This window comes from Sminthopsis crassicaudata, chromosome 3 (genome assembly GCF_048593235.1).
Source record: "Sminthopsis crassicaudata isolate SCR6 chromosome 3, ASM4859323v1, whole genome shotgun sequence".
Taxonomy (NCBI): Eukaryota; Metazoa; Chordata; class Mammalia; order Dasyuromorphia; family Dasyuridae; genus Sminthopsis; species Sminthopsis crassicaudata.
In genome coordinates this window covers 529799809-529827333 of record NC_133619.1, presented here as the reverse complement: position 1 = coordinate 529827333, position 27525 = coordinate 529799809, and the positions used below count along the sequence as shown (strand labels likewise).

General features: G+C 34.3%; 1 protein-coding gene across 2 annotated transcripts in view; it reads right to left on the bottom strand.

Annotated features, from left to right (window-relative positions):
• CWF19L2 (CWF19 like cell cycle control factor 2) overlaps positions 1-26077 on the bottom strand; it is a 114546-nt gene extending 88469 nt beyond the window's left edge. The window contains exons 1-3 of one of the 2 annotated variants that reach the window (XM_074304355.1): positions 25965-26077; positions 6283-6393; positions 5637-5756 (exon numbers count right to left, since the gene is read on the bottom strand). In XM_074304355.1, coding sequence (XP_074160456.1) covers positions 5637-5756; positions 6283-6324 — 162 coding nt within the window. In that variant the 5' untranslated portion in view covers positions 6325-6393; positions 25965-26077. Of the gene's footprint in view, positions 1-5636; positions 5757-6282; positions 6394-25571; positions 25707-25964 lie in introns of those variants that run through there. The other variant, XM_074304356.1, reaches the window with a different exon arrangement.
• Positions 26078-27525: the final 1448 nt, after the last annotated feature.

Genomic DNA, 27525 nt, shown 5'->3' with positions numbered 1-27525 from the left:
AATTTTTCCAATAAGGACCAAATATAAGGTTTAAGAGAAAGGAGAAATAAAATTCTAGAGGAAAAAAAATGATTTCCACTTTCATTTGTTCTTCTGCTCCCATAGCCTTAAGGAGCTCAGATACAAATCACAGGATTGGGAGCCAATTCCCCCATTATAAAATCAAATCAACAAACTCCCAGAATTATTAGTGGCAATCTGTATGAACAATCTTTACTGGTTGGGAAATCTCAGAATTTTCACCTTATCCTAGCATTCTAGTACGTCTTAGTAAATATGGAACAAAAATACCCAAGTCAACAAGCAATTCCCACTTGACTGTACAATTAAAAGGGGAAAAAAAAAGCTGCCTTGATATCTTAGAACCAGAGGATAAAACAAAAATTGAAAGATCAATCACCTTCTAAAAGAGATCCCAAAATGAAAACTCCCAGGAACATCATGACCAAATTCTAGAATTCTCAAATCAAGGAGAGAATATTACAAGCAGCCAGAAAAAGACCATTCAAATACCAATGAGTTATAGTCAGGATTACACAAGATTTAGCAGCTTCCATAAGGCTTGGAATAAAATTTTAGAAGGTACAACTAAGATTACAACCAAGAATGAGCAAACTAGCAAAACAGAATATAATCCCTCCAGGGGGGAAAACTCATATACTGAAATAGAGGGCTTTCAAACATTTATGATGAAAAAGACAAGAGTCGAATAGAAAATTTGACATTCAAACATAAAAAGTACAAAGTTGAAAGAGAAATCATAAGAGATTTAACAAAATCAAACTGTTTATATTTCTGTATAAAAAGATGATTCACGCAAGTCCTAAAATCTTTATCATTATTAAGGTAGTTAGAAGGAGACAAGGGAGAGACAGAGGAACAAGTATGTTGGAATAATCTCTCAAAAAAATGAAAAAAAAAAAAAAAAAAAAGATTGAGATAAAGGAATACACTGGGAGAAGGAGGAAGTGAGAGAAAGAATGGAGGAAATTACCTTACATAAAAGAGACATCAAAGGAAGGATTTTTTACAGTGAAGGGGAAATGGGAGCCAGCAACACTTGAACCCCACTCTCATCTAACTTGGTACAAAGAGGGAAAAAATTTTTCACACTCAACTGGGTACAGTAAGTTTATTACCCAATTGAAAAATAAAAGAGGAGGAAAATTAAAGGACAGGGAGAAGGATAGGGAGGAAAAGAAAAAGAGAAGGATTAAACAGAAGAAAATATGATGGAGGGAAATACAAATTTAGTAATCATAACCATGAATGAGAAGTCACCAATAAAATTGAACTGATTAGCCAACTGGATTAGAAACCAAAATCTAATGATATGGTATTTACAAGAAACACATTTCAAACAGAAAGACATGCCCCGAGTTAACATAAGGAATAGATATAGAAGCTATTATGCTTCAGTTGAAGAAAAAAGGCAGGGATAGCAATCATGATTGCTGACAAAGCAAAAGCCAAAATGGACCTAATTTCTAAAAATCAGGGAAAAAACATCTTGAATGGTAATATAGACAATGAAGTAATGTCAATACTAAACATAAGTACACCAAGTGCCAAATTCTTGAAACAAAAGTTAAATGAATTACAAGAAGAAATAATAGTAAAACTATACTAATGGGGAAACACAACTTTCCCATCTCAAAACTAGATAAATCTACCCATAAAATGAATAAGAAAGTAGTTAAGGATATGAATAGAATTTTTTAAAATTTAGATATATGATAGACCTTTGAAGAAAACTGAATGGGAAAACTTTCATAGGAAATAACCATATAATAGAGCACAAAAACTTCACAAACAAATGCAGAAAAGCAGAAATATTAATTGCATCTTTTTGCAAACTTAATATTAAAAAAAATACATTCAATAAAGGGCCATAGGAGCATAGATTAAAAATTAACTGGAAACTAAATTGTCTAATCCTAAATAAATGAATTAAAGAACAAATCAATTTTATTAAAGAGAATAACAACAATGAGAAAATATACCAAAATTTATTGTATACAGCTAATGCAGCACTTGGAGGAAAATTTTTTATCTCTAAAGACTTACATCAATAAAAAAGAGATAGGTGCACTAGGTAATACAGTGGATGTAGCACCAGCCTTGAAATCAAGAGGACCTGAGTTCAAATTTGGTCTCAAACATGTAACACTTCCTAGCTGTATGACCCTAGGCAAGTCACAATTGCCTCAGCAAAACAAAAAACTAATTAATTAATTAATTAAATAAAAATAAAAGAGATAAAACAAATTAACAAATTAAGCAAAAACTAATTAATGAATTAATAAGCATGTAACAACAAGGAAAAACCTAAAAAAAGAATAAATTTAAAATCTACAATTAAGTACTAAAATAGAAATCCAGAAAATCAAGGAAGACATTAATAAAACTGAAAGGAAAAAAACCATAGAACTAATAAATAAGACAAGGCAGAAATAAGAGGGGGAGAGAATCAGATATGGCAGGGTACCAAAGGGTGTATAGGTAAACGGGATTAATGGAATAGGGAAGAAACAGGAAGAAAAAGGGGGAGAGAATTAGGGAGACATCCTTTGGCGGGGCAGAGAGAAGAGATTATGTAATAACAAGGTAAGCTAGCTGGTTGAGTAAAGTAAGAGAGTTACCAAGTTTAGAAACAGATATATACAAATTTATTTATTAAGACTTTATTAAGAAAAAAAGAGGGATCGTAATCATTGATCTCAAAGTCAAAGTTTAAAAAGATTCAAACAAAAGAGAAATCTACATATGTCAGTCATATTAATATTATTTTGGATGTATCTATATATGCATATGTGTGTATGTATGTGTGTGGGTGTATTATGTGTATGCACATACATGTGCACATATACACATTCACACAAATATAGATAAATATATCCATATTTAACTGTAGCCTACTTGGGGGAGATAGGGAGGAGGAACAAGGAAGTAAAGAAAAGATGGACAGTTTTGAATACAATATCTTCTAGTATTACATATGCTTTCCTGAAATAGAAATTTATTGTTACATATTTTGAATCCTCTCATATTCTACTATGTACATGACAATTTTTTTTTCTACTTGGTACTTAAATTTTAAATAAGTACATTTTAAAATAAATAAGACTAGAAGCTGGTTTTATTTTTTAAATATTCATAATTATTAATTAATATTTGTTTTGGTTATTAATTATTTTATTTATATTGTTTTATATAATTATATTTATATTCATGTAATTATACTAATATAATAATAAATATTTATGAAAATTAAAATAATTACAATTTAAAATAACAGATAAGTTATTGGGTAATTTGATTTTTTTTAAAAAGAGGAAAACCAAATTAATAGTATCAAAAATGAAAAGGATGAATTCACCACCAATAAAGATGAAATTAAAACAATTATTAGGAACTATTAAGCCTAATTATATCAATAAAATTAACAATCTAAGTGAGATGGATGAATATTTACAGAAAAATAAATATGTCAGGTTAAGAGAAGAGGAAATAGAATTCTGAAGTGTTTTCACAGTCTGATTAGAGAATATTACAGGCATTTTTTTCCTTTAAATAACATTAAAGGTATTTGCTTTAAATGAAAAAGAAAAAAGAAGAAATATGAGAAGATACTACCACTGTTTTGTAGAGGTAGATGATCCATAGACACTGCATTGCATATGTTTTCAGACTTATACATATTGTATTGAGCATTTATCCTCGTTTTCCATTTCTGTTTTCTTTTTTGATGTAAAAATATTATTTGTTATATGATATGGCTCTATCAGGGGGGAGGAAATTTTGGTAGCTTTAAAAATCAAATGATAATAAAATTTTATTTTAAAAAAAGTAGAGGGAGAAAATTTGGAACTTCAAAATTCTAAAAAATGTTAAAATTGTCTTTACGTGACATTGAAAAAATAAAATATTAATTTTTTAAAAATTTATTTCTTTTTAACTTATGGAATAAAACAAGCATTTCCATTACAGTCTGATAAAATTGATTGCACATGAAAATGCCAATCTACTATGTACAATCTGATATTCCTTTTAAATATATACTAAAATTATAATGTAAATTTCTTTTTTCTCCTTTTTTCTTCCTTCTCCCACTGAAGAGATGGATTGCATTAGACACAGATGTGTATATATATATATATGTATATGTAAATTATTCCATAAATACTTCAATTTAACAGTTTTTCCTCTGGATGAAGACAGCATCTTTCTTCATATGTGCTTTATAGTTAATTTGACTATTTAGAATAATCACAATGACTTGATCACTCAAAATAATTCTTTTCCTTTTTTTTTTTTTTTTTTTTTGTTTTTTTGGGGTTTTTTTGGTGTGGGCAAGGGGGGGGGGGAGGTTTGCTGAGGCAATTGGGGTTAAGTGACTTACCAGGGTAACACAGTCAGGAAGTGAGTGTCTGAGACGAACTCAGGTCCTCCTGACTTCAGGGCTGGGGCTCTATCCACTACACCAACTAGATGTCCCACTAAAAGTCATTCTAAAAATAATACTGCTGTTATTATATACAGTGTTCTCTTGGTTCTGCTCATCTTGATCTTCACTGTTTTGTGTAAGTTTTTCCATGTTTTTCCATATTTTTCTCAGATATTAAGCTCACCATTTCTTATAGCACAGTTGTATTCCACTGTAATCATATACCTCAACTTGTTCAGCCACTGGCCCATTAATGAGCATCCCTGCAACCCCTGCCCTGTTGTAGCAAGTTCTTTGTCATAACAAAAAGAGTTGCTATAAATATTTTAGAACATATAGATTCTTTTTCTTTCTCCCTAATCATCTTAGGAAACAGACTAGTAGAAATACTGCTGGGTCAAAAATATGTAAAGGCAGTTTAATAATTCTTTGGGTATAATTCCAGATAACTTTCCAAAAAGGTTGGATTAATTCACAGTTCCACCAGCAGTGAATTAGTGTCCCAATTTTTCCACATTCCCTCCAACATTCAATATTTTCCCCTTCAATAATTTTAGCCTATCTGGTAGATTAAAATTATATCTCAAGTCTGTTTTAATTTGCATTTCTCTAATAATATTATTCAAAAATTTTTAAAAAGTCTCTGTTGAATTGGGTATCATTCTACAAGCTTATCTGGCTTACCCATCAGAAATACAAGTATGCCTTTTCCTGTGTAAAACTTTTACAAAGGTTCATGAAGATACCTCAACTTTTTACCATGGCAATACAGATAAAGCCTAGAATGAATTTTCTTGGTTCCTATGCCAACTGGCAAATTCTTCCAATTTAAAAAATCTATTATTCAAATTATAATAAGTAAAGTTTCTAAACTACTTATTGTGGCTCTGAAAGACAAAAACCATTAACTAAGCAAAATATTCAAACTTTCCTCAAAGATTCAATAAAATTCTATTCAGTGAGATTCTATAATCCTCCCAGGACAAAAACAATTAGGCTAATCTCAGTTCTGCTATTTAGAAGCTATGTGAATCTGGACAAGTAATTAAAACTCTCTGGACCTCAATTTATCTAATCTCTATAAGGAAGAATTCATACTAAATGACTTCTAACCTCCCTTAAATTAAATCAAATTACCTCTAAGGTTCCTTCAAGCTCTTAAATTATGAATTAAGAAGCAAGCACTCACCGATGAACTATCAGATGATTCAGTTTTTTCATATTTTTGTTTCTTGTTCTTTTTCTTCTTTTCTTTCTTAACTTTTTTAGAATGTCTATCCTTCTTCTTCTTTTTCTTCACAGAATGTTCCTGTATATAATCATTTTAAACCCCCCAAAAAAAAAAATTAGTTTGCATTTTTTCCCCTGAATTCCAAAAAACTAAAAAGAATAGTTTCAAAGAAAGGAAGAATCATCCCCCAAAACCAGACTATACTATTTCAAAATGATATGATATATATCAATAAGCTACAGTTATTCAAGATTTAGCTTGATCAATCACAATTACCTACTGCTTCACATATTGCCTTAACAATAAAATACTTAGTAATGTTCTATACGAATGGCAGCATCCAAATAAAATAGAACTATATGAAATATGAGAATTGACACAGAAAATGAAGAGAACACTGATTTGGTTTTGTACTCAAATTCATTTTTTTCTCACGGATACAATGAAGCATATCAACCAAGTAAACAAACCTAAGATTTTCTAAGGGTTATATAATTAATTAATCTACAGGACTACTCTCTGAACCTCTCTTGAGAAACTGTAAGGGCAAAACACAAGGCAATACTTGTAATTGGATCAAATAAATATAATTAGTAATTCTCACCTGTGATAGTTGTTCAACTCGCTCATTAACATCAGCTAACATCCACGTGTCCTCACCTCGCAGTCGCTTAAGTTCTTTGCGTCTCTCTTCTTTCTCAAAATCCTCTTTAGCCTATAACATAGAAAGATATCAATTTTTGAGCTATGCTCCTAGGGTACATAATGTAATGTTTGCCAAAATTATCTTTTGTTTTGTTTAGAAAATTGGCCCTATTACATTTTTTAATTAGGTTAATATCAAAAGACCCTAAGGAGCAAAGATGAATTTCAGAAACGAGTTAGGTTAAATTACGTTATCATCTCAAAGCATAAGAAAGGAGTTGTCCTCAGTAGACAAGGGGATACGAACTGATAAAAAAAAAAAAAAAGTATATTTATGCATTTTAAAGCTTGTAATTCACTTTACATGTTACCTTATTTGATGCTCTTAACTCTGAGGGAATATATATATATATATATATATATATATATATATATATATATGTATGTGTGTATATACACATACACAAACACACACACACACACACACACACACACACATATATATGTTTTTATGAAAACTGAAGCACAAAAGCTAAATGATTTGCCCTGGTTCACAACTGTGTCAGAGGCTGGATTCAAACTCAAGTATCACTAAATCCATGTCCACTGACTCTGTACCATGACATGCTACCTCTCAATTAGAAAGAAATATAAAAAATCAAGTTTGTTTCCCATTTCTACAACACTCTAGTTATTTCTATTTAACTTAACATTGCCAGAGGAGTAAAGATATTAAGTATTACTTGAGCCTGACTCTATGATACTGCCTTCTCCAAACTTGATTCTTCCCTCTCAGTCTGTTCTAGAAATTCTCATAAATGACTTATGATGAAATGAAAAAAAAAAGATATCTAAGAATCCACATTCAGATTCTGGCACTACCATCTATACTATTGGTGAGAAATAAAACAAATCACTTAACCTTTCTGACTCTCCTATTTGTAAAAGAAAGGACTGTACTCAACAATCTCTGTTGTTCTTTAAAACTCCATGATAACATGCTCTTTCAATCTTACCTTTGATTCCTGATTGTCCCTTTGGTTAAAATTCAAAGTTTAACCTGAAATAAATGTAGGCACACTGGTTCACAATAGTCCTTGGTGTAAACATTAAACAGGGAAACATTTACACAGATTAAATGCTTCCCTATATATAATCATAAGACCACAGATTTTAGAGTTGGAAAGAACATCTAGTGCAAATGAGGAAACTGAAGGCCAGAGAGATTAAGTGGTGGGGCCCAGATTCCAAAGCTAACTAGAGAAGAACCAAGATTTGAACTCACTTCCTTTCATCCCATTTTTACCAGAGCACTATCCTGTCTTTGCTATTCTGTAGTTCTGATCCTGACTACCTGCCTGATATTTATGGCTCACCTACCAAAGACTCAGACTAACAAATAGGTAGACTAGTACAGGCACAGAAAAATCTCTCTAGGAAACAATGCTCCAACTTAGAAGCTGTTTCCAGAAGCTTTTGTTTCTCTTTTTACTTCTTTGTGATAAGTTTAGTGATCTTCTTATGACTGTCAAGCTCTGACTATATCAAGCCTCTACTCAACTAACTCCAGTAGATCCCTTTTATCTCCAGAGGATTAAAAAATCCTCTTTTTGGTGTTCAAAGGCTTTTCCAACATGATCTTCCTTCTACCTTTCCAGGCTTCTTATACCTTCCTCTGCTCATATGCCATTCTGTGATCCAGTGACACCAGTCTCCTTGCTATACTAACAAGATACTTCATCTACAAATTCCAAGCATTTCCACTGGCTGTTCTCCAAATCTGGAATTCTTTCCCAGCTTCCTTTAGATATAAGATAAAATCTACCTTTTATGAAAAATCTTTCTGATCCCCCTCATTTAAAGCCTTGCAATTTATCCTGTATTATAGCTTGTTTGCAAATAGTTCTTTACCTATCATCTCCCCCATCAGACAGTAAGCTCCTTGAAGACAGGGATTTTTTTTTTCTTTTCTTTCTATTCTCATTACTTAATAAAGTATCTGGCACATACAAAGAACTTAACAAATGCTTGTTGACTTATGGATTTGATTTGAAATTTGGCCTCCTTCTTAATGGACAATCAGTAACGAGGTAAAGGCTTACCAAAATTTAAACTGCATACATATGCATGCTGATTAAATATTCTGCTATTTCATCTGAAGAGCTCAAATTTTGTCTTTTGTGTGTGTGTGTGTGTGTGTGATATTGGGCCCTTTAATATAATTTACATAATAACACATTCTACCCATAATGAAAACAATAACCAATCCCTCAAACAGAAATCCTGGCTAAACAATCATCAATTTTTTATATTTCTCTAAGGATCTAATGACTGTCCTAAAAATATATACCAAGTGGACACAAGTGTATACTACAATAGCTCCTAATCATTACAGAATAGCATATATACAGAAAACTTTGTCCTCTTAAATGGAGCAAGATAAATATGATATAAATTTTACTATGATCCATTTTAGTCAAGATGAGAGGCTCTTTTTATTACAAAATTATAATATCTCTTCCTACTAATCTCTCCAGGATAAACAGAAGGTTATCCTATGCCTTTCCTCTATACCCATTCAGGATCAAGATTAAGTCTTATACAGAAAGTGGCCTCAATTAATCTGCATTAGTTGACTTTAAAAGATAATGATGTCTCACCTTCATTAAAGCTATTTATCAGAGGTTGGTTTCCCAAACTCCTTGCTCCCAAAAGTCTGTCATTTTTTTTTAAAATCATATTCAAGTATTTATACTGTAATTTTAATTTCTATAGCTTCATTATTCTTAATGATTGCTCAGTTATTTAACCAATACAATAAAATGTTTTATTTTATTTTCCCGCTGAGGCAATTGGGATTAAGTGACTTGCCCAGGGTCACACAGCTAGGAAGTATTAAGTGTTTGAGGCCAGATTTAAACTCAGGTCCTCCTGACTTCTGGGCTGGTACTCTATCCATTGCACCACCTAGCTGCCTCAGAATATTTTATTAAAATACCATCTGAAATAACTATTTGACAGGAACTACTGGGAAAAAATGGAAAGTGGTTTGGCAAAAAAAAAAAAAAAAAAAAAAAAGTTTAGGCCAGACTCTTATGCCACATTACCAATCAATCAGCAAGAATTATACAACTAAAAATATACACAAAATAAATATGAAATTAATAAATACCAATATATACATAAAGTAGTTAAATAAAAGGTGACATGGGAAGAAAGGCACTAGCAATTGAAGGATATAAGCCTTCCTGCTTTAGCTTTGTCATGAAAAAAAGAGGAAAAATTCTATGAGACAGAAGTAAAGAGAACATGCATTCCAGACATATGACCCAGTCAGTTCAAATATACAAAGAAAAGATAAGAAACATAATTCTACCTAAAGAAAGAATGTCTCTAGAAGTATAAACAGTATTTTTCGCTTAAAATAGGTTCATTAGGTTTACACAGTAAGAGTAGAATGATCTAAACCGGCTCACATTACTCATTTGTACATTTCCCACACTAACAGTATTTTACCAGCTGTTTCCATGATCTTAACATTACTACTTCTCATATTTATTCCTAAATATAATTTCAGAATGTTAAGTTTTGAGACTAAACATGAGTGGCAAAAAATAAATACATGGAAATATTTTTCGATCATTCCATATAATAAAAGAAAACTGACCTGAAAATCAGGTAAACTAGATCTCATACTCACAAAGGATATAGTTAACACTGGGCAAATCATTTAACATATGGCTATAACAATGAGGCAGCAGGACCAAAGGAAATTCTTATAGTCCTAAAATCCTATCATTCTAAGATGCTTAATTTTTTAAAGATACAGAATTCTTCAAGATAATATTAAGGGCTATGATCAAAGATAATCACATGCATTCCTTCTTAAAGTGCAATATATTTTCAATATTTAAGTAAAAACATTTACTTAGAACCTCACAGATGGGTCATTAAATGTAAAAAATTAAGTATAGAAAAGAGACTGGTCCAAGAAGTTTTGATAAAATTAAAAATTACCAAGATCAAAAATTTAGCAAATTCAAAACAAATTAGGATAATTAAACATAATGGCCATAAAATAAAATAAGAGAATAAACAGAAAACGAGAATAAACAGTTCAGTTCAATTCCATAGTTTCTGCCCTTCATTCCTGAAGAGGACATCAGTCTTTTAAGAGTTGAGTTAGTGTCCAAATGTACTGATCAGACCAATATGAGCTCAGATAGCTCTGCCACAGATTGGACACAAATATGAACATTTGGGGTGGATTCTCTAATTTTGTGTATCTCATATTTCTTCCAAGCTAATTCAATTCTGCTTTGCTCATAGAGCACAGAACCTTCTCTGATGAAGCTACACCATGTTAGGCGGTCCTATGCCAGTATCTCTCATGTCATACAAGCAATTCTAAAGTTCTTAAGAGAAACATTGGGAGCATCCTTGTATTGCTTTTTCTGAGCACTCTGTTGCATACTTGCCCCATGTGAATTTTCCATAAAATAATCTTTTTGGCAACTGTACATTTGGCATTCAAATAATGTGGCCAACCCAATGGAGTTATGCTCTCTGGAACAGATTGTTCATGGGGTCATATAGTATTGAGATCATATAGTATTGAGATCAGCACAATGACACTGTAGACCTTCAATTTGATAATCAGTCTGATAACTCTTCTCTCCCACATTTTTCCCTTGGAACCTCCCAAACACTGAACTCTGGCAATATGTATATCAATCTCATTATCAATGTGGACATTACTACAGAGTATATACTTTTCTTGGTTTTGTTAGGCCAAAATTAGCAAAAGTAGCAGAGAATCAATCCTTACTTTGTTGCATCCCAGCTTCAGAAGCTGTATCAAGTACACAAAAATCTTCAAACAAAAAACCATGTACCAACACTCTCTCCCCTTTGCTTTTGGTTTGTAGGCTTTTCAAGTTGAAGAATTTACCATCTGAGAAGTAGCTGATTTTGATTCCTTGTTTGTCCTCATTAAAGGCATTTGACAACATGGCTGGAAATATCATGCTAAAAATCACAGGAACAAGCACACAGTCTTGTGTTACTCCACTGGTAACTGAGAAAGCTCAAAAGCATTACTCATTGCCCAGAACCCAGGCAAGCATGCCATCATGAAACTGATGTACTAAGCTGATGAACTTCTCTAAGAAAGCAAATTTTGAAATAATTTTCCATAAGCTCTTATATAACCCTTATATAAATTGAAAAGTAATATATATCAAATAAGTATAGAGTTTTTAAACAGTGTAGCACAATGGAAATTTCATGTGCTGGATTTGGATCTGAAGTCAAATCCTCTGGCTTAAATTTCTTCATCTGTAATATAAAGAGAATAAAACTAAATAATCCTAAAATGCCCTTAGAGCACTAAAAATTTCATCATTAGTATTTTCTCCTATTAAAAAAAAAAAAGAGGAAACTAGGTGATGCTACAGATAGAGTAACCAGGCCTGGAGTCAGAAAGACCTAAATTCAAATTTAACCTGTGACATTTACTAGCTATCTAACCCTGAAGAAGTTACTTAATCTCAATTCAAGTAGTGAGAAAGAATACAGACATATCATTTTCTACCTTCTTGGCTTACCTCTTCCCCTTCCTGCTTTTCAGTTTTCTTTTGTATGTCATCTTCCTCCATTAGATTTTAAGTTCCTTGAAGGCAGAGATTCTTTTCAATTTTCCTATTTATACCTCTAGAACACAGAATAGTGCTTAGCATATAATAGGTGCATGTTCACGTCATGTCCAATACTATATGATCCCATGAACAATCCATAGAGATTGTTTAAGGAAAGATACTGGAGTGATTTGCCATTTCCTTCTCCAATGCGTCTGCATTTTATGGTTGAGGAACTGAGGCAAATGGGGTTAAATGACTTGCCCAGGTCACACAGCTAGTAAGTACTCTGAAGCTGGATTTGAACTCAGATCTCCTTGACTCCAGATCCAGTGTTCTATCCACTGTACCATTTAACTAATAAGTGTACAGCAGATAAAAAATGTTTATTGACTATTAACTAATTATTAGAATTATTAACAGTCTTCTTATACATTACATCCCACCACATATTCTCCTATCCAGTACAATGGTTTCTGTGCTGTTTTTTGCACAACATTCAATCTCTAACTCCAAACTTAATTCTGGCTTCCTTCAAGGCCCAGCTAATATCCCATCTTCTACAGAAGTCTTTCTTGCTCCCTTTAAATTCTAGAAATTTCCCTAAATTATTTCCAATTTAATCTTGTTTTGTACAGAGTAGTTTGCATGTAGGCTCTACTGTTGAACTTTGAGCTCAAGTCTCCCTTCTTTGCATCCTTAGTGCCTGGCACATAATAAATAGCCTTTAACAAGTGTTTATAGCAGTGGTCCTCAAACTTTTTAAATAGGGGGCTAGTCCACTGTCCCTCAGACTGTTGGAGGACCAGACTATAGTAAAAACAAAAACTTACACTGTCTCCACACCTCAGCCCATTTGCCATAACCTGGCAGGCCGCATAAATGTCCTCAACGGGTCTCATCTGGCCCGCTGGCTGTAGTTTGAGAACCCCTAGTTTATAGAATGAGGAGCTCCCATCTCCAAATAGAAAACAATTCCATTGAGGTTAAATTGGATTAAATGAACATAAAGGGCAGCATCAGAAAAAGAAAAAAATTCATAAAAACAGCAATTCAGCCTTTGGGAGGAGAAGAGTGAAAACTGTCAGGCTGATTTTAGAGAATGGGAAAAAAGCAGAGTTTGAACTATAATATAAATTCTTTGATGAGCTTTTCTGATTTCTTTTCAGTCTTTATATGACCAAGGCCTAGCCTAGTGCCTGCCACATCATAAACATTTAAGATACGTTTGATAAATAATTAGAAACATGTGTTGGAGGTGAGGTAGGGTAGTCAGGTAATCACAAAAAGCATTTTATTAAGTACCTTTTATGTGTTGCTATTAGAGATGCAAAGATAAAATAAAACTGCCCAAGTCCTCAAGGAGGGAAATAACATATAAAGAATGAATTATATACCAAACAATATGTTAAGATTCTTACAAGGTGCTAAACAGAACATCACAACAATATATAATAATTTAGGGACAGAAGCAGTTTATGTTCTGAATTTCAATAAAATCTACATACATCCACACACACCCCACAACATCCCCCTCCCCTCAGAGTTCTGCCAGAACTCTTAAAAGAAATTAGGGGATCCCCTAAGAGGCCAGTGTCATAGCAACAGAACCACGAGTGGCTGAGAACCTCAAGAAATAGCTCTGCCTTCCTCCAACCTATCCTATTCCCATACCAGGGACGTAGCTCTGGGAGAGAAGAGAGAGCATGTCACAGAAGAGTTCCAATAATGTTTTATATATCTGGGCTACTATGTATAGACGTGAACCTTGAATCCTTTTTGTTTAACTACAAACTAAAAGAACATCTCATTCTCCTTGACAGTTACATACCTGAATCACTTGTACTATAAGTCAAGCCTGAAGCCATGAGTAAGTCTATAGCTCTTATATGTGTTTTTTGTTCTTTTTCTGTCTTTTCCCATGTTATCAAATGTCATTTCTTGAGGCTGTGAGAGTGCTTCTAACAGTTCCCTCAAACATTTAAAATTTTGCCTAGGACTAGCCTGAATCTTGGAAAAAAGAAATTTTCTTTCTTCTTCCTTAATAGCACATGATCCGGACTTCCGGCCAAGATGGCGGCCTGGAGGCAGACAGCTGCTTGAGCTCTGCGTTTTCTCTCAGAACTTAACTTTATGACAAGCCTCGGAGTTAATGCTTGACCAAGAAAGAAACCCACAAATAATCACCAAGAGACGACATCCTTGAAAGTCGCCAGAAAAGGTCTGTGTTTGCTCGAGGGAGGGTCAATGAGACCGGGCGCAGATTGAGGGCAGGCAGCCAGAGCGAGACAGGCAGCTCACACAGCTCAGACCGGAGGGGGAGGGGTCCGATCTCTGCCGTTTCTGCGAAAAGGCTTTTACCCCAGTGTGGATACTCCGTCTTGGCAGCAAGCAGGAACAGTGGAGAGGGTGTAAACACGGGAGGTGAAGAATAAGCTAGCGTCTCTTGGAACCCGGCTACCCCCAAACCCCACCTGGACTGACTCAGCGTGTTCTCAGAGCCTCAGAGTGCAGATGCAGCACAGCCATCGCTGTTCTGTTAGTGCATCACTGCTGCCCTCCCCCCCCCCAGTCTGTAGAGGAAGCCCATTAACACCATCCAGCCCCATACCCCCCAAAACAGACCAATTGTTTCTCTTGTCAATTTGTTTTCTTCGATTCCCGCTCTGACAAGATGAACTTACCCAGCAAGAATGAGCATCGTTTTCCAGGGAAGAAGATGGACATTTACCGAAATAAATGAATTCCATCTATTCTTGATGAAAAAACCAGACCTACATAAAATGTTTGATCTTCAAATAAAGAACTCAAGAGATTTCTAAAAAGGTAAAAAGAAATCTTGAGAACTATATTTCTGTTATAAAAATATGTAAAGAACATATGTATAATTTGTCTTGGAAACTAGAGGTGGAAAGGAAATTATATCATAAAAAAGTGTAAAGTGATGGTACTACATCTCATGAAGAGGCAAAGGTAACCTATTATATCTGAGAGAAAGAAAGGAGGGAGATGAACATAGTGTGTATCAATAGACATATTCGATTTATGGTGAAACTTCTTCCACTTCATTGAAAAGTGAGAGGGAAGGAGTAAGCTAAGGGGAAGGGAATACAGAAATTGTGAGGAAAAGGGGTAAAATAAGGGAAGTAATTTTAAAGTGGGGGAAGGATACTAAAAAGGGAAGGCTGTGAAAAGCAAGTGGTGTTCACAAGTTTAATACTGGGTACAGGGGTAAGAGGAAAGGAAAGGAGAAAAGCATAAGCAGGGGTTAACAGGATGGCAAGCAATATAGAATTAGTCATTCTAACCATAAATGTGAATGGGGTAAACTCCCTCATACAGAGGAAGAAGTTAGCAGATTGGATTAAAAGTCAGAATCTTACTATATGTTGTTTACAGGAAACACACCTGAAACAGGGTGATACATTCAAACTAAAAGTAAAAGGGTGGAGCAGAATCTACTATGCTTCAGGCAAAGCCAAAAAAGCAGAGGTAGCCATCCTCATTTCAGATCAAGCAAAAACAAAAATTGATATAATTAAAAGAGATAAAGAAGGCATTATATCCTGCTAAAGGGTAGCATCAATAATGAAGCAGTATCAATATTAAACATATAAACACCAAGTGGTGCAGCATCTAAATTCTTAAAAGAGAAATTAAGAGAGCTGGAGAAGAAATAGACATCAAAACTATAATAGTAGGAGATCTCAACCTTGCACTCTCAGAATTTGATAAATCAAACCACAAAATAAATAAGAAAGCAGTCAAAGAGGTAAATATAATACTAGAAAAGTTTGATATGATAGATCTTTGGCGAAAGCTAAATGGAGACAGAAAGGAGTATACTTTCTTCTCAGCAGTTCATGGAACCCATACAAAAATTGACCATATACTAGGACATAAAAACCTCAAAATCAAATGCAGTAAGGCAGAAATAGTAAATGCATCCTTTTCAGACCACAATGCAATTAAAATTACATTTAATAAAAAATCAGGTGAAAATAGACCAAAAATTAATTGGAAACTAAATAATCTTATACTAAAGAATGATTGATTGGGTAAAACAGCAAATCATAGACATAATTAATAACTTCACCCAAGAAAATGACAATAATGAGACATCATACCAAAATGTGTGGGATACAGCCAAAGCACTAATAAGGGGAAGTTTTATATCTCTACAGGCCTACTTGCATAAAATAGAGAAAGAGAGGGCCAACGAATTGGGCTTACAACTAAAATTGCTAGAAAAGGAACAAATTAAAAACCCCCAGACAAACACAAAACTTGAAATTCTAAAATTAAAAGGTGAGATTAATAAAATTGAAAGTAAAAAAACTATTGAATTAATTAATAAAACTAAGAGTTGGTTCTATGAAAAAAAAACCAACAAAATAGACAAACCCTTAGTAAACCTGATTAAAAAAGGAAAAAGAAAAAGCAAATTGTTAGTCTTGAAAATGAAAAGGGAGAACTCACCACTAATGAAGAGAAAATTAGAACAATAGTTAGGAGTTACTTTGCTCAATTTTATGCCAATAAATTCGATAACTTAAGTGAAACGGAAGAATACCTTCAAAAATATAGCATGCCCAGATTAACAGAGGAAGAATTAAGTAGTCTAAATAGTCCCATCTCAGAAAAAGAAATAGAACAAGCTATTAACCAACTCTCTAAGAAAAAATCCCCAGGACCAGATGGATTTACATGTGAATTCTACCAAACATTTAAAGAACAACTAACTCCAATGCTATATAAACTATTTGAAAAAATTGGGATTGAAGGAGTCCTACCAAATTCCTTCTATGACACACACATGGTACTGATACCTAAACCAGGTAGAACGAAAACTGAGAAAGAAAACTATAGACCAATTTCCTTAAAGAATATTGATGCTAAAATCTTAAATAAGATATTAGCAAAAAGACTTCAGAAAATCATCCCCAGGATAATACACTATGATCAAGTAGGATTTATACCAGGAATGCAGGGCTGGTTTAATATTAGGAAAACTATTAGTATAATTGACCATATTAATAATCAAATTAATAAAAACCATATGATCATCTCAATAGATGCAGAAAAAGCATTTGATAAAATCCAACATCCATTCCTACTAAAAACGCTTGAGAGTATAGGAATAAATGGACTATTCCTTAAAATAATAAGGAGCATATATTTAAAACCTTCAGTAAACATCATACGTAATGGCGATAAACTAGAACCTTTCCCTGTAAGATCAGGAGTGAAACAAGGTTGCCCACTATCACCATTACTATTCAATATAGTACTAGAAACTCTAGCCTCGGCAATAAGAGCCAAGAAAGAGATTCAAGGAATTAGAGTAAGAAATTAGGAAATCAAACTATCACTCTTTCCAGATGACATGATGGTATACTTAGAGAACCCCAAAGACTCTGCTAAAAAGCTATTAGAAATAATTCAGAATTTTAGCAAAGTTGCAGGATACAAAATAAATCCACATAAATCCTCAGCAATTTTATACATTACCAACACAATCCAACAGCAAAAGATACAAAGAGAAATTCCATTCAAAATAACGGTCAATAGTATAAAATATTTGGGAATATATCTACCAAAGGAAAGTCAGGAATTATATGAGCAAAATTACAAAACACTTGCCACAAAAATAAAGTCAGATTTAAATAATTGGAAAGACATTCAGTGCTTTTGGATAGGCCAAGCGAATATAATTAAGATGACAATACTCCCTAAACTAATCTATTTAGTGCTATACCAATCAGACTCCCAAGAAACTATTTTAATGACCTAGAAAAAATAACAACAGAATTCATATGGAACAACAAAAGGTCGAGAATTTCAAGGGAAGTAATGAAAAAAAAAATTAAATGAAGGTGGTCTAGCTGTACCTGATCTAGAACTATATTATAAAGCAACAGTCACCAAAACCATTTGGTATTGGCTAAGAAATAGACTAGTTGATCAGTGGCATAGGTTAGGTTCACACGGCAAGATAGTGAATACAAATAGCAATCTAGTGTTTGACAAACCCAAAGATCCCAACTTTTGGGATAAGAATTCATTATTTGACAAAAAAAAAAAAACTGCTGGGAAAAGTGGAAATTAGTATGGCAGAAACTAGGCATGGACCCACATTTAACACCAGATACTAAGATAAGATCAAAATGGGTCCAAGATTTAGGCATAAAGAAGGAAATCATAAATAAATTGGAGGAACATGGGATGGTTTACCTCTCAGACTTGTGGAGGAGGAAGGAATTTGTGTCCAAGGGAGAACTAGAGACCATTATTGATTACAAAATAGAACATTTTGATTACACCAAATTAAAAGTTTCTGCACAAACAAAACTAATGCAAACAAGATTAGAAGGGAAGTAACAAATTGGGAAAACATTTTTACAGTTGGTTCTGATAAAGGCCTCATCTCCAAAATATACAGAGAATTGACTTTAATTTGTAAGAAATCAAGTCATTCTCCAATTGATAAATGGTCAAAGGATATAAACAGACAATTTTCAGATGATGAAATTAAAACTATTTCCACTCATATGAAAGAGTGTTCCAAATCACTATTGATCAGAGAAATGCAAATTAAGACAACTCTGAGATATCATTACACACTTGTCAGATTGGCTAAGATGACAGGAACAAATAATGCTGAATGTTGGAGGGGCTGTGGGAAAATTGGGACACTGATGTATTGTTGGTGGCGTTGTGAAAGAATCCAACCATTCTGGAGAGCAATCTGGAAGTATGCCCAAAAAGTTATAAAAATGTGCATACCCTTTGACCCAGCAGTGCTACTACTGGGCTTATATCCCAAGGAAATACTAAAGAAGGGAAAGGGACCTGTATGTGCCAAAATGTTTGTGGCAGCCCTTTTTTGTAGTGGCTAGAAACTGGAAGATGAATGGATGCCCATCAATTGGAGAATGGTTGGGTAAATTATGGTATATGAATGTTATGGAATATTACTGTTCTGTAAGAAATGACCAACAGGAAGAATACAGAGAGGCTTGGAGAGACTTACATCAACTGATGCTAAGTGAAACGAGCAGAACCAGGAGATCATTATACACTTCAACAATGATACTGTATGAGGATGTATTCTGATGGAAGTGGATATCTTCAACATAGAGAAGAGCTAATCCAATTCCAATTGATCAATGATGGACAGAATCAGCTACTTACACCCAGAAAAGGAACACTGGGAAATGAGTATAAACTGTGAGCACTGTTTTGTTTTGTTTTTCTTCCCAGATTATTTTTACCTTCCGAATACAATCCTTCCTTTGCAACAACAAAAACAACAAAATTCGGTTCTGCACATATATATTGTACCTAGGATATACTATAAGTTATTTAATATGTATGGGAATGCCTGCCATCTAGGGGAGGGGGTGGAGGGAAGGAAGAAAAAATTTGGAACAGAAGGGAGTACAAGGGATAATGTTGTAAAAAAAAAAAAAAAAAAAAAAAAATTACCTATGTATATGTACTGTCAAAGAAAATGTTATAATTATAAAAATTAATTAAAAAAAATAGCACATGATCCTAAGAATCCAAAACTCAAATACTATTATATTATCCTAACCCATCTTGTGTAGCAATAGACGACAATGTCCTATAACCTTCATAGACACTCAAATACAGAAGTTTTGCACCTTTCTTCCCAATTTGTTATGCACTATGTAGTATAGATAGGATAATATAGATATAGATAAATAATTGGAAAGACATTCAGTGCTCTTGGATAGGCCGAGCGAATATAATTAAGATGACAATACTCCCTAAACTAATCTATTTATTTAGTGCTATACCAATCAGACTCCCAAGAAACTATTTTAATGACCTAGAAAAAATAACAACAGAATTCATATGGAACAACAAAAGGTCGAGAATTTCAAGGGAAGTAATGAAAAAAAAAATTAAATGAAGGTGGTCTAGCTGGATTTGGAAGTCAAAGGATCTAGTTCATATTCAAGCTTTGAGACTTGCTACTAGTGATCTTGGGCAAGTTACTCATCTTTCTAGAGCACTAATTCAATAATTTCTACATTTGCAAAATGAAGAGTTGAGATCTAAGGAGCTTTCTAAATCTAAAATCTATAATCTTATAATCTTAAGTGAAATAAGAGAAGTAATCATCTATATAGCATTTCATAGTTTAAGATTATATTTTATCAAAATTACACTAGGAGAGAAGCATTATCCTTCCTAAATCTCTTTGCTATATTAGGACAAAATAAACCTTTTGTTAACTGTTCAATGATTTGTCAGGTTCTCGTTTCATACCACTGTCAAACCTGAACCTAGGAGAGTCCTGCTTCAAATAAAAAAGGTTCTCAGAATTTGAGACATATATTCCTCTTCTTGTCACGCTGGATTTTGGCCTCAAGGAAGAAACATACATTTTATCAGCAGAGATGAACCTTCTGACAAGTCTACCACTGGCTATTAGTTGTTAATAAGTACACCTGTATTAACTGACTTGAAAAATACTACCACTATTTGAAATACTACCATTAGAAAGTCTCAAAAACTAATCATAACTTATGGTCTTTAAAAGAAGTTTCAAAAATCTCTCCCTGGAATTATTAATACAAACATTACAGATATGACTAGGGTATGGCTATTACATAAAACTGCTTGATATTTGCCTCTTGTATGAGTCTTTTATTATACACTCCTGATTCACTGATCAAAGCTTCAAAGGAAAGTATTTGCTTTAAAATAACAAATCAAAAGTACCCATGAAGAAGGAAAGCTTCAATCACTTTGATCATTGATCAAGGCTTCAAAGGAAAATATTTATTTTTAAATAACAATACAAAAGTACCCATGAAAAAGGAAAGATTCAATCACTTTGTACCAAGTATCCCTGGTAATTTTAAAAGTAATTTCCCCCACATATACACTTAAGTGGCATAAAAAGCTCTTTAAAAAGCAAAAAAAATTAAGAATTTCATCTTCTGGTCTGACAGAGTTAATGACAAATTTTCTCCCTCTCTTTTTATTTTGAACTTATGCCCCCAAAGTTATTTTAATTGATAATGGCAAAAGGAAAAAGAAAAATCAACTCCATTTCTACAAAGTAGAAAGCACCCTCAGAAACCAAAAACTTCTAAAATTTCCATGCAAGAAAATGCTTAATGAACTTAAACATAAATGGTAATGAAGCAAAGAGAAATGAGCTTTGAAGAAAATGATTTGTGTTTGTGGCAGCCCTCTCTGTAGTGGCTAGAAACTAGAAACTGAGTGGATGCACATCAATTGGAGAATGGCTGAATAAATTGTGGTATATGAATATTATGGAATATTATTGTTCTGTAAGAAATGACCAACAGGATGATTTCAGAAAGGCCTAGAGACACTTACATGAACTGAGGCTGAGTGAAATGAGGAGGACCAGATCATTATATATTTAAACAACAATACTATATGATGATCAATTCTGATGGAAGTAGCCCTCTTCAACAATGAGATGAACCAAATCATTTCCAATAGAACACTAATGAACTGAACCAGCTACAACCAGCAAAAGAACTCTGGGAGATGACTATGAACCACTACATAGACAAACTATCTTCATTTTTTATTTCCTTCACAGGCTAATTGTATACTATTTCAAAGTCTAATTCTTTTTGTACAGCAAAATGACTGTTTGGACATGTATACATATATTGTATTTAACTTATCTTTAACATATTTAACATGTATTGGTCAACCTGCCATCTGGGGGAGGGGGTGGGGGGAAAGAGGGAAAAAATTGAAACAAAAGGTTTGGCAATTGTCAATGCTGTAAAATTACCCATGCATATATCTGGTAAATAAAAAAGCTATAATAAAAAAAATAAAAAAAAAAAAAAAAAAGAAAATGATTTGTACTCTTGAAACAGGTTGTTCAAAACATGATATTTCTATATTAACTTTTAATCATTTTAATCCCATGGGTTATCTTTAGTAAGTTAACACTGTCAAAAATTTTATATAACATTTGTCCTTCTTTTACATCTTTCTCCACTGTATAATCAGAATTCAAAAAGACTACAAAAAAGTCAAAGATGCTCGCTTAAGTATCAATATGTAAACTCTTCTCTAAAAATAATTTTCTAAATCACCAAGATGAACAATAGACATCAGATTTTTGAGGAAAAGATGTATGTTCATATAGGTGCGTACAAAAGTTTAAGCTAAATAAACTCATTCTAGAATTCTAGGATTCCTCAATCGGTACAAAGGAGATCTAAGTAGATGAGAAGTTCAAATAGTGTTATGACTATTTACAAAGACTTTCAGTGAGTCTATTTTTAAAGGACAGGAATCAAACATCTTTCTGGTTATACCTTCTCTCCAAATTGATTTCACATTTCTCTTCTCTGTACACTCAATATTTCAGCCACACTGGGCTATTTACTATTTCCTACCTCTAAGATTACATTTCTCTTTCTTAACCCAGGCTATCTTCTTCTCAGCTCTACTTCATTTTAAGGCTCAAAGCTTGCTCAAAGCTCCAACTTCCACCACTCCAATTCCCTCAGTAATTAGTGTTCCTTCCTTTCCATTACATTGCATTTATTTTTATGTACATTTTGAATATATTTATATCTATCTGCACTTGTATTATCTGTACTGATATATTGTGTCTTTCCCAACCCCATTCCCTACCAAAATATGAGCTTTGTGAAGATAGGAATGCACCATTTTTCATCTATGTAATCTTTTTGTTGTTGTTTTTACCACTGTACCTAACATAGTTACTTGAACATAAATGCTTATTTAAGTGAAATTCCTTTAATATATGAGAATAAGAGAGATCTTCTCAATAAAAGGTACTTCCCATGATATTATGAGAAAAGCTAAGTAAATTAAATATGATACTACTACATAAAAATTATGAGTCAATATTACTATGCCTACCAAGTTAAATTAAGAGACAATATTGTTGTAGAAGGAAAAAAAAAGAATCAGAGGAACTGAGTTTAAATTCAGTCTCTTCTATTTAAACTCTCTAAGCCTCACTTTCTTGCCTGTAAAATAAGAGGTTTATTCCCTTGATAAATCTAGAATCCTAAATTCTAAGCTCAATGACAAATGAATATAAATTCAACAATATCCTATAAATGAAGCATTAAGATTAGTGTTTAATTCTTTTCAGGATCAAATGAGATAACACAATGAGATAAAATGTAAATTTTATTAATTTTTTAACTGTCAAAATAATAACTACAGTAACAATGCACCATTTCAACAAGTAGCTAGGAGAGGCATAGAGGAAAAACAAAGGAAAGAGTCAAAACCTCTTCCATGCTCAATTTTCACAGAACAAGAAACTAATAACTACAAACAGCCTGACAATGTTTACTTTGCTCAACTTTTTTTTTTTTTAAGTTGTAGCTTCTTAATAAATTAAATGTACCACAGAGAGCAGTTTAAAAAAAAAAATAAGGAAAACAATTAATGGATCAAGACTGCAGACTCTTGGACCCTTGGAAAATCCCTAATTTCCTAGGACGAAAAAAAGAACTTGGCTCTTCACTTGGTGAGCCTACCCTTCAACGTTATGATTAGAGAAATTTATTAACTATATAATACTAGACAAGTTATCTTATTTCTGCTTTCACAGTTTTCTGATTTGTAAAGAGAAAAATAATATTAGTACCCACATCCCAGGATTGCTGTTAGATCAAAATAATATGATTATAAAGTGCTCCTCACAATACATTATTTTTTTTAATTGAATGAAATTATCCCATACCTGCTAACTCTAAAATGTGTTTAAAATACCAAAAATAATAAGATTAATGATTTTATATGTAATGATCTGGAAATGTAACTGATATCATATGAAGCTTTGTTTCATGTTGTAAATACATCATATTGTTTATTATTACTGCATTTCTAAATTCTCTTATATTGTGAAATTTGAGAGACTACTGTAAATACTGTTAGACAAAAGAACTTTTTAATCTGGATGCTGCTACACAGGATTTGGACATTTAAAAGGATGTGATTAAAAAACATGTTTGAAAACTGTTCAATATTTTTAAGGAGGTATATTTTGTCCAAAAACAGGTAACAATAATGTTTACTATAATAATGAATTTTCATTTGAAAATTTGGGGCTATTACAAAGTGTATAGAGTGATTCAAAAATGTAGCTTCAATGAATTAATGATAATAAATCAATGAGATAATGATAATGAACCATCAGGTATTTGCTCTTATGTCTGAAGCCTCAGAATATGGGTAATTTTAATTTATAAGTAAAAGGTTAACTTTTAGAGAAACAACAGGAAAGATATTGAAGTCTTAAGTTGCAATTAGTGAAATTTTGCTAAAGTAAAAATTCCTAGGACTGTAAATTACCGTTTTGAGCTCTGATTTATCAGGACAGTAGCCTGAATTGTCATGAAGCCAACAGTAGAAAATGGCAAGTGTTTCAGTCGGAAAATTAGCAAAGTCTGGAAAAAGTTTGAGGAATGACCTGGCCACAGCTTGGATAGGATCTTTCTGACCCTATTTTCCCACTGTGCTATTTCCTTTCTGAAAAGGAAAATTCCCCACCTGGTTAGCCTCATTTTTAAGGCACTGTAACTACAATAAGTGGTTATCAGATATGACTCACATTTGGAGTCAAACAGAATTAAGGAAGTTTTTCCCTATGTTACAATACATGATATCATTATATCTGTCCCTTATTTACAGCAAGTTTCTATAATCAAGAAGTTTTGTCAGTACGATACTAAATCTATTAATTAATGGGCCGATACTGGAACATCTCTGAGTTATTATAATGGGATAAAAGTATGAACATCTTACTTACAATGGCTAGCACTATGTAGGACACACTTCCCCAGTAGGACCCTGAAGTAATGTCCCCCAGGTCACATCTCCTCCGGGCCCAACTGGCTTCTCCTAGCATCTCTTGGCTTACACCTCCCTCTCGCGTGTAGGCCAAAAAGGCAGGGGTGTTTTCAGGCCCCTCCTCCAGCCGAAAGGTCAAAACATTAGGAGACACCCTGTTTTTCACAAGCAGGCCGTGCCCTGAACTTGGCACTCACTGACCACATCTCAGTCACAGCAAAACCACAGAATTATTTCTGCTCATGAAACCCCGCTAGGACTAAACCCGTCAGCTTGACGAGGCTATCCTTTATTGTCAGGGCTCCCTGGCAGCCCTGGATATGAGTACTGCGATCTCGGCCACACTAAAGGAGGGCTGACAGGGCTCCGGGCAGGGGCCGGGCTCGCTGCGCTTACTGGCAAGGCTTTCCTCACTTTGAAATTAAGCTCTGCTTGACTGCTGACCCTCCTGCCGTCCCTGTTCGGCTCCCGGCCAAACTCAGGCTAGAGACTGGTTCCGATCTTACTGACAGCTTTGAGAGTTTAAAACTGCACTAACCTGGGCGGGGGGAGGGGAATGGGCAGGGAGAGAAGAGGGGATCTGCGCTCTCCCATCGGAGCTGAGAGAGAACTGAGAGCCGTAGCTAAGGAAGCGTGGGGACAGGGAAGAGGAAGGCAGTGATCGGAAAGCCCGCTCCCCAGCGCCCTCAGCATCCGAAGCGACAATATAAAGAAACTCTGAGAGTCTCTGAAAGGGAAATACCTGTCTCAGGACTTCCTCCCGAGCCAGTCGTTTCTGTTCTTTACGTTCTTCGATGCTCCTAGCACTTTCAAATCTGCCACCGGAAGCCGCCATGGTTGTTGCTATCGAAAAGCATCCAAGATAGCAGCCGCAAAAGTCGACTTACGACTGTCGTAAAAACAGATTTTTTTTTTTTTTAATTCCCCCCCCCCCCCCCCGGCGCTCGGCTCCAAGGAGCCTTGGAGGGGCGGGGCTTGATGCCAGACCTGGGAGAAAGCAGAACTCCCTCCCGCTTTCTCTCTTTCTCCCTCCTCTCTCTTTTTCTCTTAATTGTCTTGCCCTTAAGCAACTGAGGTAGGATTTGAAGTGCGGGCACTTGAAATTCGATGCTCCTTTTCACTAAAGTTAATATACCTGGTTTTATTGGTGGAGAGAACTGGCTCCAGACAAAACTATGAACTTTGACGCCGAAACCTTTTCATCACCACGTGCTGATGGCGCTTCTAATCTCCGAGCCGCCTCTTCCGTTTGGCTTCTTCATTCAGGGAATCTCCCTCTCTTACTACCAGACAACCTCATGCTTCCTCATGCTGCCCTCTGTCGGCAAATTTCTGTGCATCCAAATTCCCTCCACCCACCAGCTCGGAAAAGGAATTCCCGCGGTGTCTGTTGTTGTGGACAAGACCAGTGTATCACTATGTAGGGGTCAAGGAACACTTTGTTGACTGTGGCTGTTCAGGCCTGTGTTACCTCAGAAAGTTGTATTCTAATTTGACACAAATAGGCCTTCTGAACGTTTTGGGGCGAGATGTTTCTAGATTTATGCATCTTACATTTCTTTTGTGTTACATTGTTTCATCTCAGCCTGAGAAGCTTCATTGAGCACACAATCATCTGCAAACAAAGTCATGAACCAACTCTCCTTCCACTTGAATCTTGGCTCGGAGCCTTTTTTAGTTAAATAATTTGCCATCAGTGCAGTAGATAACCTTGATACTGTTTCACCCTTGTTAAAAGCATCTGACAACATCATGCTAAAAGAACAAGCACACGTTATTTTTGTGGTGTGCTGCATAATATGGTATGAGAGCCTAAGCACTGGATTTGGAACTAAAAATAAATTTTATTAGTGTGCCAGTTCTGCCACTTTGATATAGTCATATTGATGAGTTAGGAAAGGGGGAACCCCATTTGGGTTGTCGCAAAGATAGTCGAGGGCGCAGAGTCCTCTGTAAAAGGAATTTACAGGCCCCAAAACCGAGATTGATAAAAAAGGTTTATTGTAGGGATTTGGAAGTAAAGTTAAAGGTAGAAAGACTCCAGGGCCAAAGGTGGTCGCTGGGCGGGTAGGAACCCTTACATGGCCGGAAGGATACCATGTTTGGAAGGAAGAGCTCCTGCCAAGAAAGAGTTCCAGTTTGGCTCTTTTATATACCTAAAGGGGCTTGTGAGTGATGCCCCAAGTTGGCTCAGATCGGTGGGGGGCTGGGACACCCCGGTGACCAGGAAGTAACTCAAAGGTCAGCCATGGGGGGAGGGGTGCCTTAAAGGGACCTCAACCCCCATCAAATTGACTGAATCCCAGTAGAGTGATTTTTCCCTACTATATCATGCTGCCTGACTAAATTATTTCACTTCACAAAACCTTAGTTTTCTCATCAGTAAAATAGGGTTAGCAATTCTTACCTGACCCAATTCATAAAGTTGTTGCAAGGTTCAAATGGAATAGTGTATACATTTTATAAAAATGTAAATTATTATGATCTATACTGCTACTGAGGATGATGAAGACCATTATTGTGCCCAGTCTGCCTTTATTTCAATTCACATTTATTAAGCACTAGAAAACAAAACAAAACAAAAAAAAATTTATGACCCTATATTCAAGCAGTTTGTGGTTTTACCCCTCATATCCTGTGGTTTAGTATAAGCGTATTCTTTCTTTGTCAAAACAAAAATTGTAATAAATGTTCTC